Here is a 15014-nt window from a genome sequence, read left to right as displayed (position 1 = left end):
TGATGTAGCTGTAGAAAAGGGCATTTCATGGCAGCATGGTTTACAGTAGCAAGATTCCAAGTAGCCAAACTGACCAAAATTAAGTCTGAAATAAGGGGTACTCCAGACAATGCAAGACTGGTGCAGACATAGAGGAATGATGCCATTCCAAGATTCATCATTCCAAGAGAAATCAAGGTGAATTGTCTATGTATTTATGGAAAAAACAGGGTAGGGTAGGTGAATATACTCAATGTACACCTGAACAGTGGCTCTCGCCATGTGAATCTACAGACCAGTTGCAGCAATAACTGGGACTGCTTAGAAATTCAAATTACAAGGGCCCATTCAAACCTATTGATGTGGTACCCCTGGGAGAAAAGTCTAGCAATCTTTGTTTTCAGATGCCTTCTAGGTAATTCTGATTCATGCTCAAGCTGGAGTATCTTTTTACCACCCAGAAAAGTACTAACAGTTGTTATATCTGGGGATTGGAGAGAGACTTTTCACTTTGGTATGTTTGGATTTGCTCACCATGCATATGTACCACCTATTTTAAATAAAAAATGATCAAACCCTGCCACTTTGATCCAAAGTGAATAAAAAATGAGCTCAGTGCTTCTAGAAAACTGAATTAGGAGTTCTGATTTATGGCATGACTCTCAAAAAACACAACAAAAACAAAAACAAAAACCAGCCTATGTTAGACCAAGATTTCAATGTGGAAGATAAAGCATACCTTTGAAAAAAAAAAAAAAAACATACCTTTGAATAACCATGTATGGGTTTGGCACAGCAGAACCTAAGTGATGATGAACTGGTTGTTTATTGAAGTTTTTAAAAAGAAGAAAAACCTTTTTAGAGGTTTATTAGAATGAGGCAGATTATCCTTATGTAGAGAGTAACAATTAAAAACCCAGAATAAAGGCCAAGACAAAGAGAAAAATTGAACATTTTTTTTTAAAAAGCACAAAAACCCTACATACTAAAATTGTACACATCAAGTATTGGTCCAATCTTATATCAATCTATTTACATTAAACAGCACCATGGTTTTCTCACCCAGGTTAGTTAAACATGCCCAGAAAATAGTTATGCAAAGTAATATGTACCTTTAAAACAAAATAAATTCTTAAGAGAGCTCAAATTCTACACAAACCAAAAAAACTTCTTAGCAATCCTAGATTATTGATGATAATCACCCAATTTAACTGAAGAAAAATAGGTTTGAACACTTTTCCAGTTGTCAAACTTTGAGAGCTGTTGCTATTCAATGTGGCATATAAATACTCTTTGATAACAGGGCCATTATATTCAAACACCCTCAAACTTCCACCTCCAAATATAAAAATACTCCTTTGGAATTAACGTTGCTGTTGTCTCTTGAATTTAGATTCAATTATCAGCAACCCTCAATTGAATGTAGCCACAATCTTTAAAATGATTGCATAAAGAAAGGGAAGTAGTTAAAGCTCTCAGAAACAAAGTTACAATGATAGATATTATGTTTAATCAGGCTATAGGAAATGTAATACCATTTTAAACTTTACATTTAAACTAATTAGCAGTTTCATTTTGCCATTAAAATTAATAATAGTGCTTCACATCTAAATTAGTGTGGAGGTCTGATTATTTCCCAACTGAGAGCAGTGTGAGTACCTTCTTGCCTCTACTTTGCCAACTCACAGAGTCTCGGGGCCACAAGGATTATGTGACAGCCCCCCTTTCCTTTCCGGAACTAACTTTTCAAAGGCTCCAAATTAAAAATAACCCTGGCAGCTTTATTCCAGTCACAGTATGAGATAATCAGGTGCCCTCACGAGATTTTTCAGTCCTCTCATCTATTCTGCAGATGGCTCTTATTTTGACTCTTTGCTAGGAGAGACAAGAGAGGAAAACTATCATCCACCACAAGTAGAGGTAATGGTGAACTGGAAAGCACTAATGTATAAAGCAACGTTTCATCATTTGGTCTCACCGCTGATTTTTAAGTGATGTCCGTAAACATACCAGTAAATCAGGAGTTGAAATTTTCTCTACAAGACTGAAAATAGGCAGTTCTCCCAGGCACAGAGATAGTGGGTTTTCCTTACACCCTTCCTGCAAACTGGGGGAGAAGAGAGAATTCACTTTATTAATATTGTATCGGGAACACCTGCCCTTGACTCCTTGCATTCCCTGGCCCAGTGCATTTGGGGGCATGCGCTGAGAACTTCCAAGGAGGGTAGACCAATAAAGGTATTATATAGTAGTGGCCCTCTAAGCCTGGATATAACAACAACTTTGTTATAGACAGTTCAAAATAACTATGCAGCAAAAGGACGAGAGACTTTTCAACTGAGCATCAGCTGAAAATCAGAGATCTGACTGCACTGACTAAATTATTGCCTAGTGTTCCAGAAGGGTACCTGCCACCAATGTGCTGGAAGGCACCAACATTTAGTGTGAGTGTAAATAAGGAGCTGACGATATGGGGACGGGGAAAGCAATACTGAAACACAATTTGCCAGTCTCTACTCCTTAATGGCTAAATATTAATTGAGCAAAGAATTAAGACCAGAATAGAAGTGACCCTCAAATACTGCTCTTTTCAGTTTCCATTTTAAAAAACCCATTTTGTTACTGTTATTGATGATTTCTGATATATATATATATATATGTATATATATACATATATATATATATGACAGAATTAAATATATATATTTAATTCTGTATTTACAAGGTGCTTGGTGCTGTTCTTCATGGACATAACATTATATTTACAGTCCAAATCATTTAAATATAGTCATTACATTGTTGCTGGGTGTTTTAAAATAAATGGTTATCTATTTTTTAACTGCCTTTCAAATTAGAAACTGTAATTACATGAGTCTCAAAGGCTGGCTCTTTGTGTTTTATTAATTATTTTTGTTGGTCTCCATCACAGATGGAATTTTTCACTGGTAATTCCTCAGAACTAAATCCATTCATATGGAATTCAGAGCAGTGAAAATAAATTTCACGCCATAGAGTAGGAAATGACAACAATAACAATAAAAAGGAGTGGGAGGGATCTTGGGACCAGCCAATAGGACCAATCAGTTCTCAACTGGTGTTGGGTTTTGCAAAGGCTGGCTCATGATAACTTGTACAACATAGTCCTTTGGGATCTTCAGCTCTTCCAACTTCATTTTGTCGGTCAGAGGTCTGCCAGAAAAGAACCATCGCTGGCTACTTGGTTCCACTCCTTCTGCTGCATGTAGCCTCCTCTTCATGTGGTATACTGTGTCTGTGCTGCGGACCACAAGTTTGAGGTCTTTGCCTGTGGAAAGGCGCAAACGGAGCTGACATTCATATCCAGAATTGGGTGGTGGCTCAGGAATATCCAGAGTCTCTATGTCGCTCTTTTCCTCTATCATGTTGATTGGTGGTGCCAAGCAGTAGACTGGAAGCTGGTATCTGTTGCCCAGTTCATCATAGCACTCTGTGAGTGCACCTTCAGAAAGAGAAGATAGGAGGAACAAGAGCTTCATCTACATGAACACAGTTTTATTCACACTTTGTAAAATGCTCAAACCTCTTGCTAGCTTGCCACTGTTGTGAAAAAAATGTAAGGCCAATCATTGCCAGCTGCTTTGCAATGATCCTCATTAAGGCCCGTAACCAGTACATTGGAGTGTTTATCTAATTTTACCATATCCAGGACCCTAGCTCCTTATCCTCACCTTTTCAAAGTCATTTCATACCTCATTCACACTTTTGTTAAATGATAAAGGAAAAGAAAGCACACAAAATTCAAAATTACTAATATTGATGCTTGGACCAAATTAAGGAGATATTCAAATTGCATTGGGATACCTTTTTAAAGAAATGGATCAGTGACTTTAACAACCACAAAAAGCAAAAAAAAAATGGATCCCTAAGTTCAGTTCACCATAACATGTGTTCCTGAGCAGTTTCCTTACTGCCTTGACTTCTTAAATACTTGGTTAAAAGTCTTTTATCTTTTGTCAGACACCACAAACTGGAGGTGATAGGCCTACTAGCTGCTCTGGCTCCTAGTATATAGATGAGTCTCATTAGCATAATCGCCACAGAAATGACTGAGGGGTTCATTTAACCCCAATCAGTCTGTTACAGAGAAGCTATGGGTTAAAAAGGAAGAATAAAAGGGGTATGAAGTTTAAATTTTTTTTTTTATTTATTATTTATTATAGTCACAGAGAGAGAGAGAGAGAGAGGCAGAGACACAGGCAGAGGGAGAAGCAGGCTCCATGCACCTGGAGCCCGATGTGGGATTCGATCCGGGGTCTCCGGGATCGCGCCCTGGGCCAAAGGCAGGCGCCAAACCGCTGCGCCACCCAGGGATCCCATGGGTATGAAGTTTATAATCAGATAGCTTAGGGGAGAGAAAAAAAAAGCATTTGTGGTTTAAAATAAGGTATTAATGGCTGATTTTTTTTAAATAAAGCATAAACTCCATTATAATTACCAGGAATTCCTTCAGGAAGCTTGGAAGCATACCTAATGAATGTTTTCTTACAAGGTTACTCAAATGTCCTTTACTCAAAATTGAAAACTAATGTCAGCTGGTTGATAAAAAACAAAAACATCTACCATATTCAAAACACTCACATATAGGCTAATGAGTATGGGCGGTAGGGACACTGAGAAAACAGTTATCAATGAACAAATAAGTTAATGAACTGATGATCTCTCTGTGGTCACTATCAATAGGCTGAAAATACAATGCACCCAAAATGAGACTGTAATAGTCACTAGTGCAGCATAGCTTCAATCAGTCTGTCTTCTATATTACATAAGATGGGCTGGAGTAAGAATTCAGTCACCAAGTATAACATACATGAATCTCCCTGTTCACTAAATTATGTGAATCCTAGGACACTGCAGAAATGGATATACTTAAAGCACTGTTGTGAGCACCAGCAGTTCCCTAACCAGCAACCATCATACCTCTGTACCAGTGCTATTTATAAATACAGGTATAGTCAGTTGTCCTACCTTTACTATTTATACAGCCTAGTCCTGAGGCAAAGAAATCTACAGTGTCTTCCAGATGGGCTGGCCACCAGAAGAACTAGGAAAGAGAATGTGGAGAGTTCATGAAAGACTCATCACACCTCTATTGAGATACAGATACAGATACATGTCCCACAGATTCACTGATAGTATGGTCAGCCTGATAAGTATAAAAGCAATGTTCTGCTGGAAAAGCATTCTTATAGACAATCACCATTCCAAATTACTGCCTTTGAAATTTGTAGACCAAGATGAAACTCCCAGCCTTGCTATTAACTAGCTGTGCAACTTTGAACAATATTCTTTAACCTGTAATATCCTTCTCAATGAGCAAAATGAGACAGAAGAAAACCTCTAAAGGGATTTCCAGGTGTGCATATGCTTCATCTTCAGTACGATATAAAATAGGACTATAGACAAAAGCAATCAAACCAAAAGCAGAATGATGTCTGCACTAAAAGACAGCTTACATTGTTAGTCTCTCTAGAAAAGGACTAGAGATGTCCAAGCAGCTTTTATACAGTGCTACATACAACATGAGTGCATGCCAATTTCAAAACAAGCGTATAACCAAATAGGCACTTTGGCTCTTCCTAGATATGAATACCCACTTCCTCATCACAACGGAAGGCAGTTCTTTTTCATAAAACTAATTTTAGGCATCATCTGCCAGTTCACTCATTCATTCGCCCTGCCCCTTTTAAAGATAATACCGTAAAGGAAGATATTTTATTTGTTTAAGTACACTCTACTACCAATGTGAGGCTCAAATTCATGATCCCAAGATCAAGAAGCTCATCCTCTACCGACTCAGCCAGCCAGGCCTCCCTGGAAAACAATCTTTTAATTCTGCCCTTCAGCCCAGCAAGCTAGGAATTCAGTTTTCAGATCTCAAATGGGTGAGAATGAAAATTCCACAGACTATGCGCCAGTAAATGGCCTATCTTCTTAATCTAGCTCAGGCAGTGCTCATATCTATGAGGCTGGAAATAAGCTACCCAGACTTCATATTGCTTAACTCCCATACTTTAATATTTTGGGAAGAGGTAACTTGCATTTTATTTAACATGAAGTTTTCTGGCTTATTTACTCTTTTCCTCACTTCTGTCAAATTATAATCTCTTATAAAAATGGTCCAAATAATCAAATAAGGGAAAAGTCCAGACCAGATGCAGATATGACTTAGTTACATTTTAAGCTATAGTTTTATGGGTTATTCTCTCCCCAAATTAAATATCTGGGATTATAAATTATCAGTAAAAACAATCTTTGCTTACAATACAGCCCACAGTTGAATATTACGTTAGAATTACCTACTCAGAGCAGAGCGACTCCTCTGTAGGTCCAGACCCTTTTGAACGGTATACCCCCAATTCTCCACAAATTACTACCCCCATATCTCTTCAGTAAAGACAAAACTGCTCTGCTAATAGTGACCTCTAATACATAACCTCTTTAGACCTTCATTAAAACCACTAGAAAAGAATCTTCATATTCCATGGAATTGCTGCATGAACATTTACTGAACACCTGGAAGAGTGTAAGGTATACCACTAGCTCTGAGGAGAAAAGGTTACAAGAGAGACAACATTGTTCTTGATCCTCAGAAACTTCTAATTGAGGCAAGCGGAGACAGCATACCCACCAGATTTTAAGAATTAATACACTGGAAAAAAACAACAACTGAGGGATCCCTGGGTGGCGCAGCGGTTTGGCGCCTGCCTTTGGCCCAGGGCGCGATCCTGGAGACCCGGGATCGAATCCCACGTCGGGCTCCCGGTGCATGGAGCCTGCTTCTCCCTCTGCCTGTGTCTCTGCCTCTCTCTCTATCTCTCTGTGACTATCATAAATAAATAAAAAATAAAAAAAAAAAAAAAAAAAAAAAAAAAAAACCAACAACTGAGACATCATACAACAGAAGAGTGACTAAAGTTGGTAGAGCAAAGGAGGAGAAAATCTATAGAAATAGCGTGTTCTTTTTTTTTTTTTAAATATTCTTTTTTTTTTTAATTTTTATTTATTTATGATAGTCACAGAGAGAGAGAGAGACAGAGACAGAGACAGAGACACAGGCAGATGGAGAAGCAGGCTCCATGCACCGGGAGCCCAACGTGGGATTCAATCCCGGGTCTCCAGGATCGCGCCCTGGACCAAAGGCAGGCGCCAAACCGCTGCACCACCCAGGGATCCCCAGAAATAGCGTGTTCTGGGCAAAACACAGAATAGAAATAAAGGGCATCTCAAGAAGTAAGAATGATAAGGGAACAAGAATTAGTACAAAGTAAGTAGGAAAACAATAGCAAGTGGTTTTGCTGAAGTGAATAGAGAATCGATGATGTGAAATTACTAGATAGTAGTAAAAACATGATAGAAGGGTTCAGGTGTTTAGATTTCATACTACAGGAAATTATTACAGGTGGCTGATATAGTACACGAGTCATTCGCCGAACAAATACTGAGTGCCTGTTACATGCCAAACAATGTTTCAGGTGAACAAGACAAAGCCTAAATGGAGAGTGACTGGAACCAAGGGGACCTGCTAAAATGATTGCCTGACTACTACTATAACAGAAAGAAATGGATTTGAGAGAATCAGTGGTCACTGGCCAGACCTAATGATAGGTTATGTAAAATGGAAAACAAAAAGTAAAGAAGAATCACCTAAAAAGGAAATGAGAGTGACACAGAATTTAGGGTTACAAGATTTTTTGCTTAGCTTTTAACTGCTTCAGGTTTGGTGAGATACTTCAACTGAATTACGTGCAAGTATATGAAAAAGTACATCAGGGGACACCTGGGTGGCTCTAGGTGATTCCAGAGTTTCGGGATCGAGTCCCCTCACTGGGCTCCCCAGAGGGAGCCTGCTTCTCCCTCTGCCTGTGTCTCTGCCTCTCCCTGTGTCTCTCATGAATGAATGAATTGATCTTTTTAAAAAAAAGGCAAAAAAAAAGCTGTCAGGAAAAGGTTAAAAAGCAGTAGAATAATAATCTCAAATGTACAAGTCTGAACACAAAAGCAAATATTTAAGTGTGTTTACTAGTTCTGGCTCTGAGCACTTGGCATACATTAACATTTCTCACAATGGCCCTCTATGGTCAATCTATCTCATTTTGCAAACGAGGAAACTGAAGCAGAGAGAAATAACTCATCCAGGGTCAGACACAATAAGTGACAGAGTGAAATAATTGGATTCCTGAAGAAGTAAATGTATTGCACAGGGATAAAACCATAGGGGCTGGTTCCTGGGTTAGTGATATACTTAATGGGAAGAAGGAAATGGACATGGCAGGGAGAAAGGCAGAGGACAAGTATTAGAGGGATGAAAAGCCAAACATGAATCACAAGGAACGAATCCACTAGTCTAAATGCAGTCCACCAACAACATAAGGTCAAAGAAGGAACTGGAAGATGAGACAAAAGAGAATGGCGCCTAAGTTTCAGTGCTGTGAGGCTACCAAATGTACCGACAAAGTAGACATAGTCCTGTTACGGTCTCATCTGCTGTATTTGAGAAGTATGAGTGAACAGGGCACAGTTTTTAGGTGGGAGGGTTTTCCTTAAAGAAAGCCTGTGGGAGGCCTGGGTGGCTCAGTGGTTTAGTGCCAGCCTTCGGCCCAGGGCATGATCCTGGAGTCCTGGGGATCGAGTCCCACACTGGGCACCCTGCATGGAGCCTGCTCCTCTCTCTGCCTATATCTCTGCCTTGCTTTCTGTATCTCTCATGAATAAATTAAATCTTAGAAAAAAAAAAAAAAACCCTTGTGTGTTCAAACAAAGAGGGGAAGAACCACTTTAAAGGTTGATAACGGGGGCACCTGGATGGCTACGTTAAGTGTGTTGCCTTCAGCTCAGGTCATGATCATGGGGTCCTGGGCTTTAGCCCCACATCTAGCTTTCTGTTCAGCGGGGGCCTGCTTCTCCTCTCCCTCTGCCTGTCACTCACCCTTGTGCTCTGACAAATAAAATTTATTTAAAAATTTTAAGAAATAAAAGCTGATAACATAAGGGCTCTTGGGTGGCTCAGTTGGTTAAAGCCTTCGACTCTTGATCTTGGTTCAGATCATGATCTCAGGGTCATGAGACGGAGTACCACGTAGGGCTGCACTGGGTGTGGAGCCTGCTTAAGATTCTCTCTCTCCCTCTGCCCTTCCTGCCCTTTGGCCCGTCTCTTATGCATCCCCTTTTCTATTAAAAAAAAAAAAAGTTGGTAACGTAGACATTTTTCTATTTTTTTTTTTAAGATTTTATTTATTTATTCATGAGAGACACACAGAGAAAGGAAGAAACACAGGCAGAGGGAGAAGCGGACTCCTCACAGTGAACCTGATGTGGGACTAGATTCTGGTAACCCAGAATCATGCCCTGAGCTCAACCACTGAGTCAGCCAGGTGTCCCTAAAAGGAGTTTTAAAAAAAGATTTGAGAGACAGAGAGAGAGAAGGAGAGAGTGTGCACGTGTGTACACAAATGCATGTGCACAGGGAAGAGGCAGGAAAGGGAGGGAGGGAGAGAGAATCTCAAGCAGATACCATGATCAGTGCAAAGCAGACACGGGCTCCATCTCATGACCCTGAGATCCTGACCTAAGCTGAAATCAAAGTCTGACACTTAACTGACTGCACCACCCACACATCCCTAGAAGGCTTTTACTCACTACCCCCTGGTCACTGAGAGTGTACTTCATTTAGTAATTCCTTACCAGCTCTAAAGAAGCTCCAGTCAGGCTTGCTCACACTTCTCACCAAGTGGCCTCTGTGGAAGGAATTGTCTTTTTCCCCTTCTCACAAACCCACCATAGGCTTCAAGTCCTAGCAGAAACAGATGGGCACCAAGATATACAACTGCCAGGGCATTGCCTCCCCACGTCAGGAAGCCCTGACATCTCCCCATGATAGTAAGAAAGCTGCCAAGACTCCACCTTCTGTTCTAATTTCATACATAATTTTCTGAAGTTTTTATTTACCTTCTATCTAGATGACTGGCTCAGATATTCTCTCTTCCTTGGTCAATGGTTTTCTGTGGCTATTTTTAAACTAGGTGTCAAAATATTTCACAAGAAAATTTATAAAGATAAAATTAGATTATATGCCAAAAAATAAGAGTATCTTTACTAAATGCCAGGAACTCTTTCTCAAATAATCTTTCAGGTTAAAAAAAGATGTCTTTTTAAGCATTCAAAGGTCTCACTGCGTATTCCTCCATGCTCAGTCCTGTAAGACGGCAGTAATTTTAATGTCTTTGCCATTTGAGACTTGCATGGCTACGTTTAATTTGTAAATTAAAATTAAATTTACGTTTAATTTGTAAATTAAAATTACAAATTATAATGTAAAAATCAATTTTTACATTAGGAAACTTCTGGAGATAGGAGATGTTATCTTGTAATGATGGTTTCACAGGTGTTTACAAGTCAAAGCTGATCAAATTGTACACTTTAAATATGTGCTCTTGGCACACTTCAATATACCTCAATAGAGTTGAAAAATTTAATATTTAAAATACACTGGCAATCTGATACAGAAAATTGCCCTCCCAAAAGTGGGCCATGTCCTGGAACTTCAAGACTTTTGTCACATTGGGGGTCTTTTCCAAAACCTGTGGAAATAGTCTTTATTCCTGACTTTTTTTTTCCCTTTTTTTCAGACTTTTCTAACTGACCCAGGGGCACAAACTCTGACTTTTTCAATAAATGTGACTTTCTATGGCAAAGGAAAGCCTAAGCACATAATTGAGTTGTACAAGAGTACTGATACAACAAAAAGACTATAAAGGAACAAAACAGCAGGTTAGTCTATGATTTGGGAAGCCCACTGTTGAGCCTGATGGGGGAACAGAAGACTGGAAGAAAGGAGTGAATCTGATGCAAGGAATAGCAGCTTTGGCGTGATCACACTCATTTTAATTTAGACCCTAATTTTGGACATATTTAGTCTGTTTCTTCAGGACTATAGTATCTACCTCAGAAAGTTGTTGAAAGATTAAATAATAAAGCAAATGCCAAATTGCCTAATACATATAATATACCCATTGAAAAGAGTAATATTGGTTCCCCTCTCACACAGGTTTTTTTTTTTTATTTTTTTATTTTTTTATTTTTTTTCAGGTTTTAAATATCAGAATCAGACTTATAGGGAAGAGCTCACTAATAGCAATATAAAAAAGATCAAACTTCTTTTTTAAAAAAGATTTTATTTATTTATTTGAGAGGAGCGAGTGTGCAGAAAGAGGGAAAAGCAGACTCCTACTGAGCAGGGAGCCTGTCGTGGGGCTTGATCCAGGACCCAGGGATCATAACCTGAGCCAAAGGCCGATGCTTAACCGACTGAGCCACCCAGGCACCCCAAGGATGAAACTTTCTTAAAGTTTGAGTTCACTGCTTTAGGATTCCTGGGATTCTCTACAATTTGAATCATAGTAATGTCAAAAGGGCCGTCACAATTACTTTTCATTCCAATGAGCAGTCTTTTAGGACTAACTAGTAAGTGTCTCTCTCATGTAAACACTCTGCTGGGAATTATATTAAGCTTTTATCTGACCGTTGGGCTTTAAGAGAAGCAGTTTTAGCTCCCATCTACCAAGTTAGCTATTAAGACTGTAGCATTCAGAAGCATCAAACTTAGTTTGTATATATTGCTCAAGCCATATGATGGTTAAATAGTGATTAAGTGCTTGTATAGGAGCCACCTGGGTGGCTCAGTTGGTTAAGTGTCTGATTTCAGCTCAGGTCATGATCTTGGGGTCCTGGGATCAGCCCCGCATTGGGCTCCATGTTCAGTAGTGTCTGCTTCTCCATCCTTCCTTCCCCCTACTCATATTTACATTCCCTCCCTCTCTCTCAAATAAATGAATGGAACCTCAAAAACAAAACAAAACAAAACAAAACAAAACAAAACAAAGAGCTGTGTAGGGGTACCTGGTTGATGCATTTGTTTGGTTAAGCATCCAACTCTTGGTTTTGGCTCAGGTCATGATCTCGTGGGTCATGAGATCTAGCCCCACGGTGGGCTCCCTGCTTAGCAAGGAGTCTGTGCTCCACCCTCCTGACTCACTCACACTCTCTCAAATAAGTAAATTTTTAAAAACAGAGCTCGTGTAACATTTTGTCACATTTCTAAGGGGACAATGATCTTCAGAGAAGCCTACTGACTCAAGAACAATCTCCCACCTCAGTTATTTCAGGGCTTTTGTTGCTCTAATTGGAAAAGAAAGGAGTGGGTGACCACAACAGAAGAGTGGATAAATTTACATTTTATAACTCTAAATCATTTTTGTTTCTTTGATAGAGTGGAGATTATTAATATACTAATGTACTATTAATTAATTTATGGTTAGTCATTCATTAGATCCTTTAAGGCCTTTTTTCATTTTTTTTTTAAAAATTATTTATTCATGAGAGACAGAGAGTGAGAGGCAGAGACATAGGCAGAGGGAGAAGCAGGCTTCATGCAGGAAGCCTGATGTGAGACTCGATCCCGGAACTCCAGGATCAAGCCCTGGGCCAAAGGCAGCGCTAAACCACTGAGCCACCCAGGCGTCCCACCTTGTTTCATTTCTAAACACAAAAGTCTGGATAAAATCCTCTGTCTCCCATGTATATGCAATGTCTTCATGCTTTCATTCCTAAACTTTATGTTCATAACAAATTTATCAATTAAGTTTATTAAATGGCAAATTTTTATAGAGATCTTTAAAGGAGCCAGAATTCATGGCCTGCTTCTTAATGGGCCTCTATCACATTTACGGGAAATAGAAACAAGGCCTACATATATGCATTTCCTGCCTATCCAGGTTTTAGAGAATCCATTTGTTTCTCTTTAGTATTTTTTTTTTAAGATTTTATGTATTTATGTATTCATGAGAGACACAGAGAGAGAGGGAGAGATATAGGCAGAAGGAGCCTTCCCTGTGGAGAGCCTGATGCAGGACTTGATCCTGAGACCCCGGGATCATGACCTGAGTCAAAGGCAGACACTCAACCACTGAGCCAGCCAGGTACCCCTAAAGATTTCATTTTTAAGTAATTTCTAGACCCAATGTAGGGCTCTAATCCACAACCCCAATCAAGAGTCTTAGGCTCCAATGACTGAGCCAGCCAGGAGACCCAGAGGTATACAGTTTTAAAGTATTCTATTAGTATGGGAGGGGCTAAAAATGGAATTAACACTAAAGATTACTTGTGCATCACTTTATTAAAAAAAGGAATGAAATGATTTGACGTCATTCAATTGCTTTGTTACTGTTAAATCCAAGACTTGAGTTCAAATCCCAATTCTAATTCCATGACTTCTAACTTGGAAAAAGGATATAGCCATTCTGTATTTCAGTTTTCTTATCTCTTTATTTTTATTTATTTAAAAAATTTATTTGAAATAGAGAGAGAGATAGCACAAACAGGAAGGGCAGAAGGAGAGGGAGAGAGAATCTCAAGCAGACTACAGATTAATCATGAAGCCCAATTTGGGGCTCAATCCCAGGACCCTGGGGATCATGACCTGAGCTGAAACCAAGAGAGTCAGATGCTTAACTGAATGCACCCCCTTCTTGTGTCAAAAATGGAGACTATTGTAGGTGATTATTATAGGCATGTGGATTATATAACATCAGCTAAAAACATGAGTTATGAGTATTTTATTACCCCTGATTCTCAGTCCAGGTGTTCATCATGTTAGCTCCCTATACGTAGAAATACTCTATTTATAACTGCCTTTATTTTTTAAAAAGTTTTTATCTATTTATTTTTTGCAGGGGGGGGAATAGAGAGTGTGTACACAAGAAGCGGGAGGTACAGAGGGAATGAAAACCCCAAGCAGACACAGAGCCTGATGTGGGGCTTGATTCTACAATGCTGAGACCACAACCTGAGCTGAAGTTAAGAGTTGTACACTCAACCAACTGAGCCACCAGGCACCCGTAAGTGCCCTGATTTTTAAAAACTTATACTGTATCATAATAGTTTAATTTATTCACATTTGGTGTGTTTTGAGATAAAACCAGGAAAAAAGAAAACAAAATTCTGGGCAACTCTTTTCCCTCCTTTATTTTGAAAATGATTTTATTTTATTTATTTATTTTTTTGAAGGTGATTTTATTTTATTATTTTTTTTAAGTTTATTTTTATTTTTATTTATTTATGATAGTCACACACACACACACACACACACACAGAGAGAGAGAGAGAGAGAGAGAGGCAGAGACATAGGCAGAGGGAGAAGCAGGCTCCATGCACCGGGAGCCTGACGTGGGACTCGATCCCGGGTCTCCAGGATCGCGCACTGGGCCAAAGGCAGGCGCCAAACTGCTGCGCCACCCAGGGATCCCTTGAAGGTGATTTTAAAAAGTTTTTAAAGAATTACCCTTTATGGGATCCCTGGGTGCCTCAGCGGTTTGGCGCCTGCTTTTGGCCCAGGGCGCAATCCTGGAGACCCGGGATCGAGTCCCACGTCGGGCTCCCGGTGCGTGGAGCCTGCTTCTCCCTCTGCCTATGTCTCTGCCTTGTCTCTGCCGCTCTCTCTCTCTCTCTGACTATCATAAATTAAAAAAAAAAATGTTTTTTAAAAGAATTATATGGCTCAAAAAAAAAATCATATAGCTCTACCTACTGAGCCAGCCAGTTGCCCCTCCTTTAAAAAAAAACAAACAAACCCTCAGTTTATGCTAATTTGGATAAACCACTTAATCTGTAACCTAGTTTCATGGCAAAATGCTCTATAAGGAGTGTTTTTAGGATTTTTAGGTAATGGTCAAATAGCAATCAATTAGAAAAAGGAGATACTCTTTAAGAAATTTAGGACCATGAAAAAAATGTATAAATCCTGAAAAATAAAATTCTTATAGGATGGGAAGCTACAGAAAAGAGGTATCAAATACCAGAATCATCCAGAGAGATTTTTCCACAATACAAATGTCCATAACATCCTCAATCTGAGTCACAATTTCCAGAATGAAAATATATACGCACATATAAAATTTCCAGGTAGTCATGACACCATCTTCTAACTCTCCCTATTGCTATTT

The 15014-nt window shown here is 39.2% G+C and overlaps 1 protein-coding gene across 4 annotated transcripts in view; it reads right to left on the bottom strand.

Moving 5' to 3' along the window:
* Positions 1–921: 921 nt before the first annotated feature.
* UBTD2 (ubiquitin domain containing 2) overlaps positions 922–15014 on the bottom strand; it is a 69480-nt gene continuing 55387 nt past the window's right edge. For all 4 annotated transcript variants that reach the window (XM_072756591.1, XM_072756589.1, XM_072756590.1 and 1 more), the window contains one exon: positions 922–3457. In XM_072756591.1, coding sequence (XP_072612692.1) covers positions 3060–3457 — 398 coding nt within the window. In that variant the 3' untranslated portion in view covers positions 922–3059. The remainder of the gene's footprint in view (positions 3458–15014) is intronic.

This window comes from Vulpes vulpes, chromosome 4 (genome assembly GCF_048418805.1).
Source record: "Vulpes vulpes isolate BD-2025 chromosome 4, VulVul3, whole genome shotgun sequence".
Classification (NCBI taxonomy): Eukaryota; Metazoa; Chordata; class Mammalia; order Carnivora; family Canidae; genus Vulpes; species Vulpes vulpes.
This window is presented reverse-complemented; position numbering and strand designations above follow the sequence as displayed.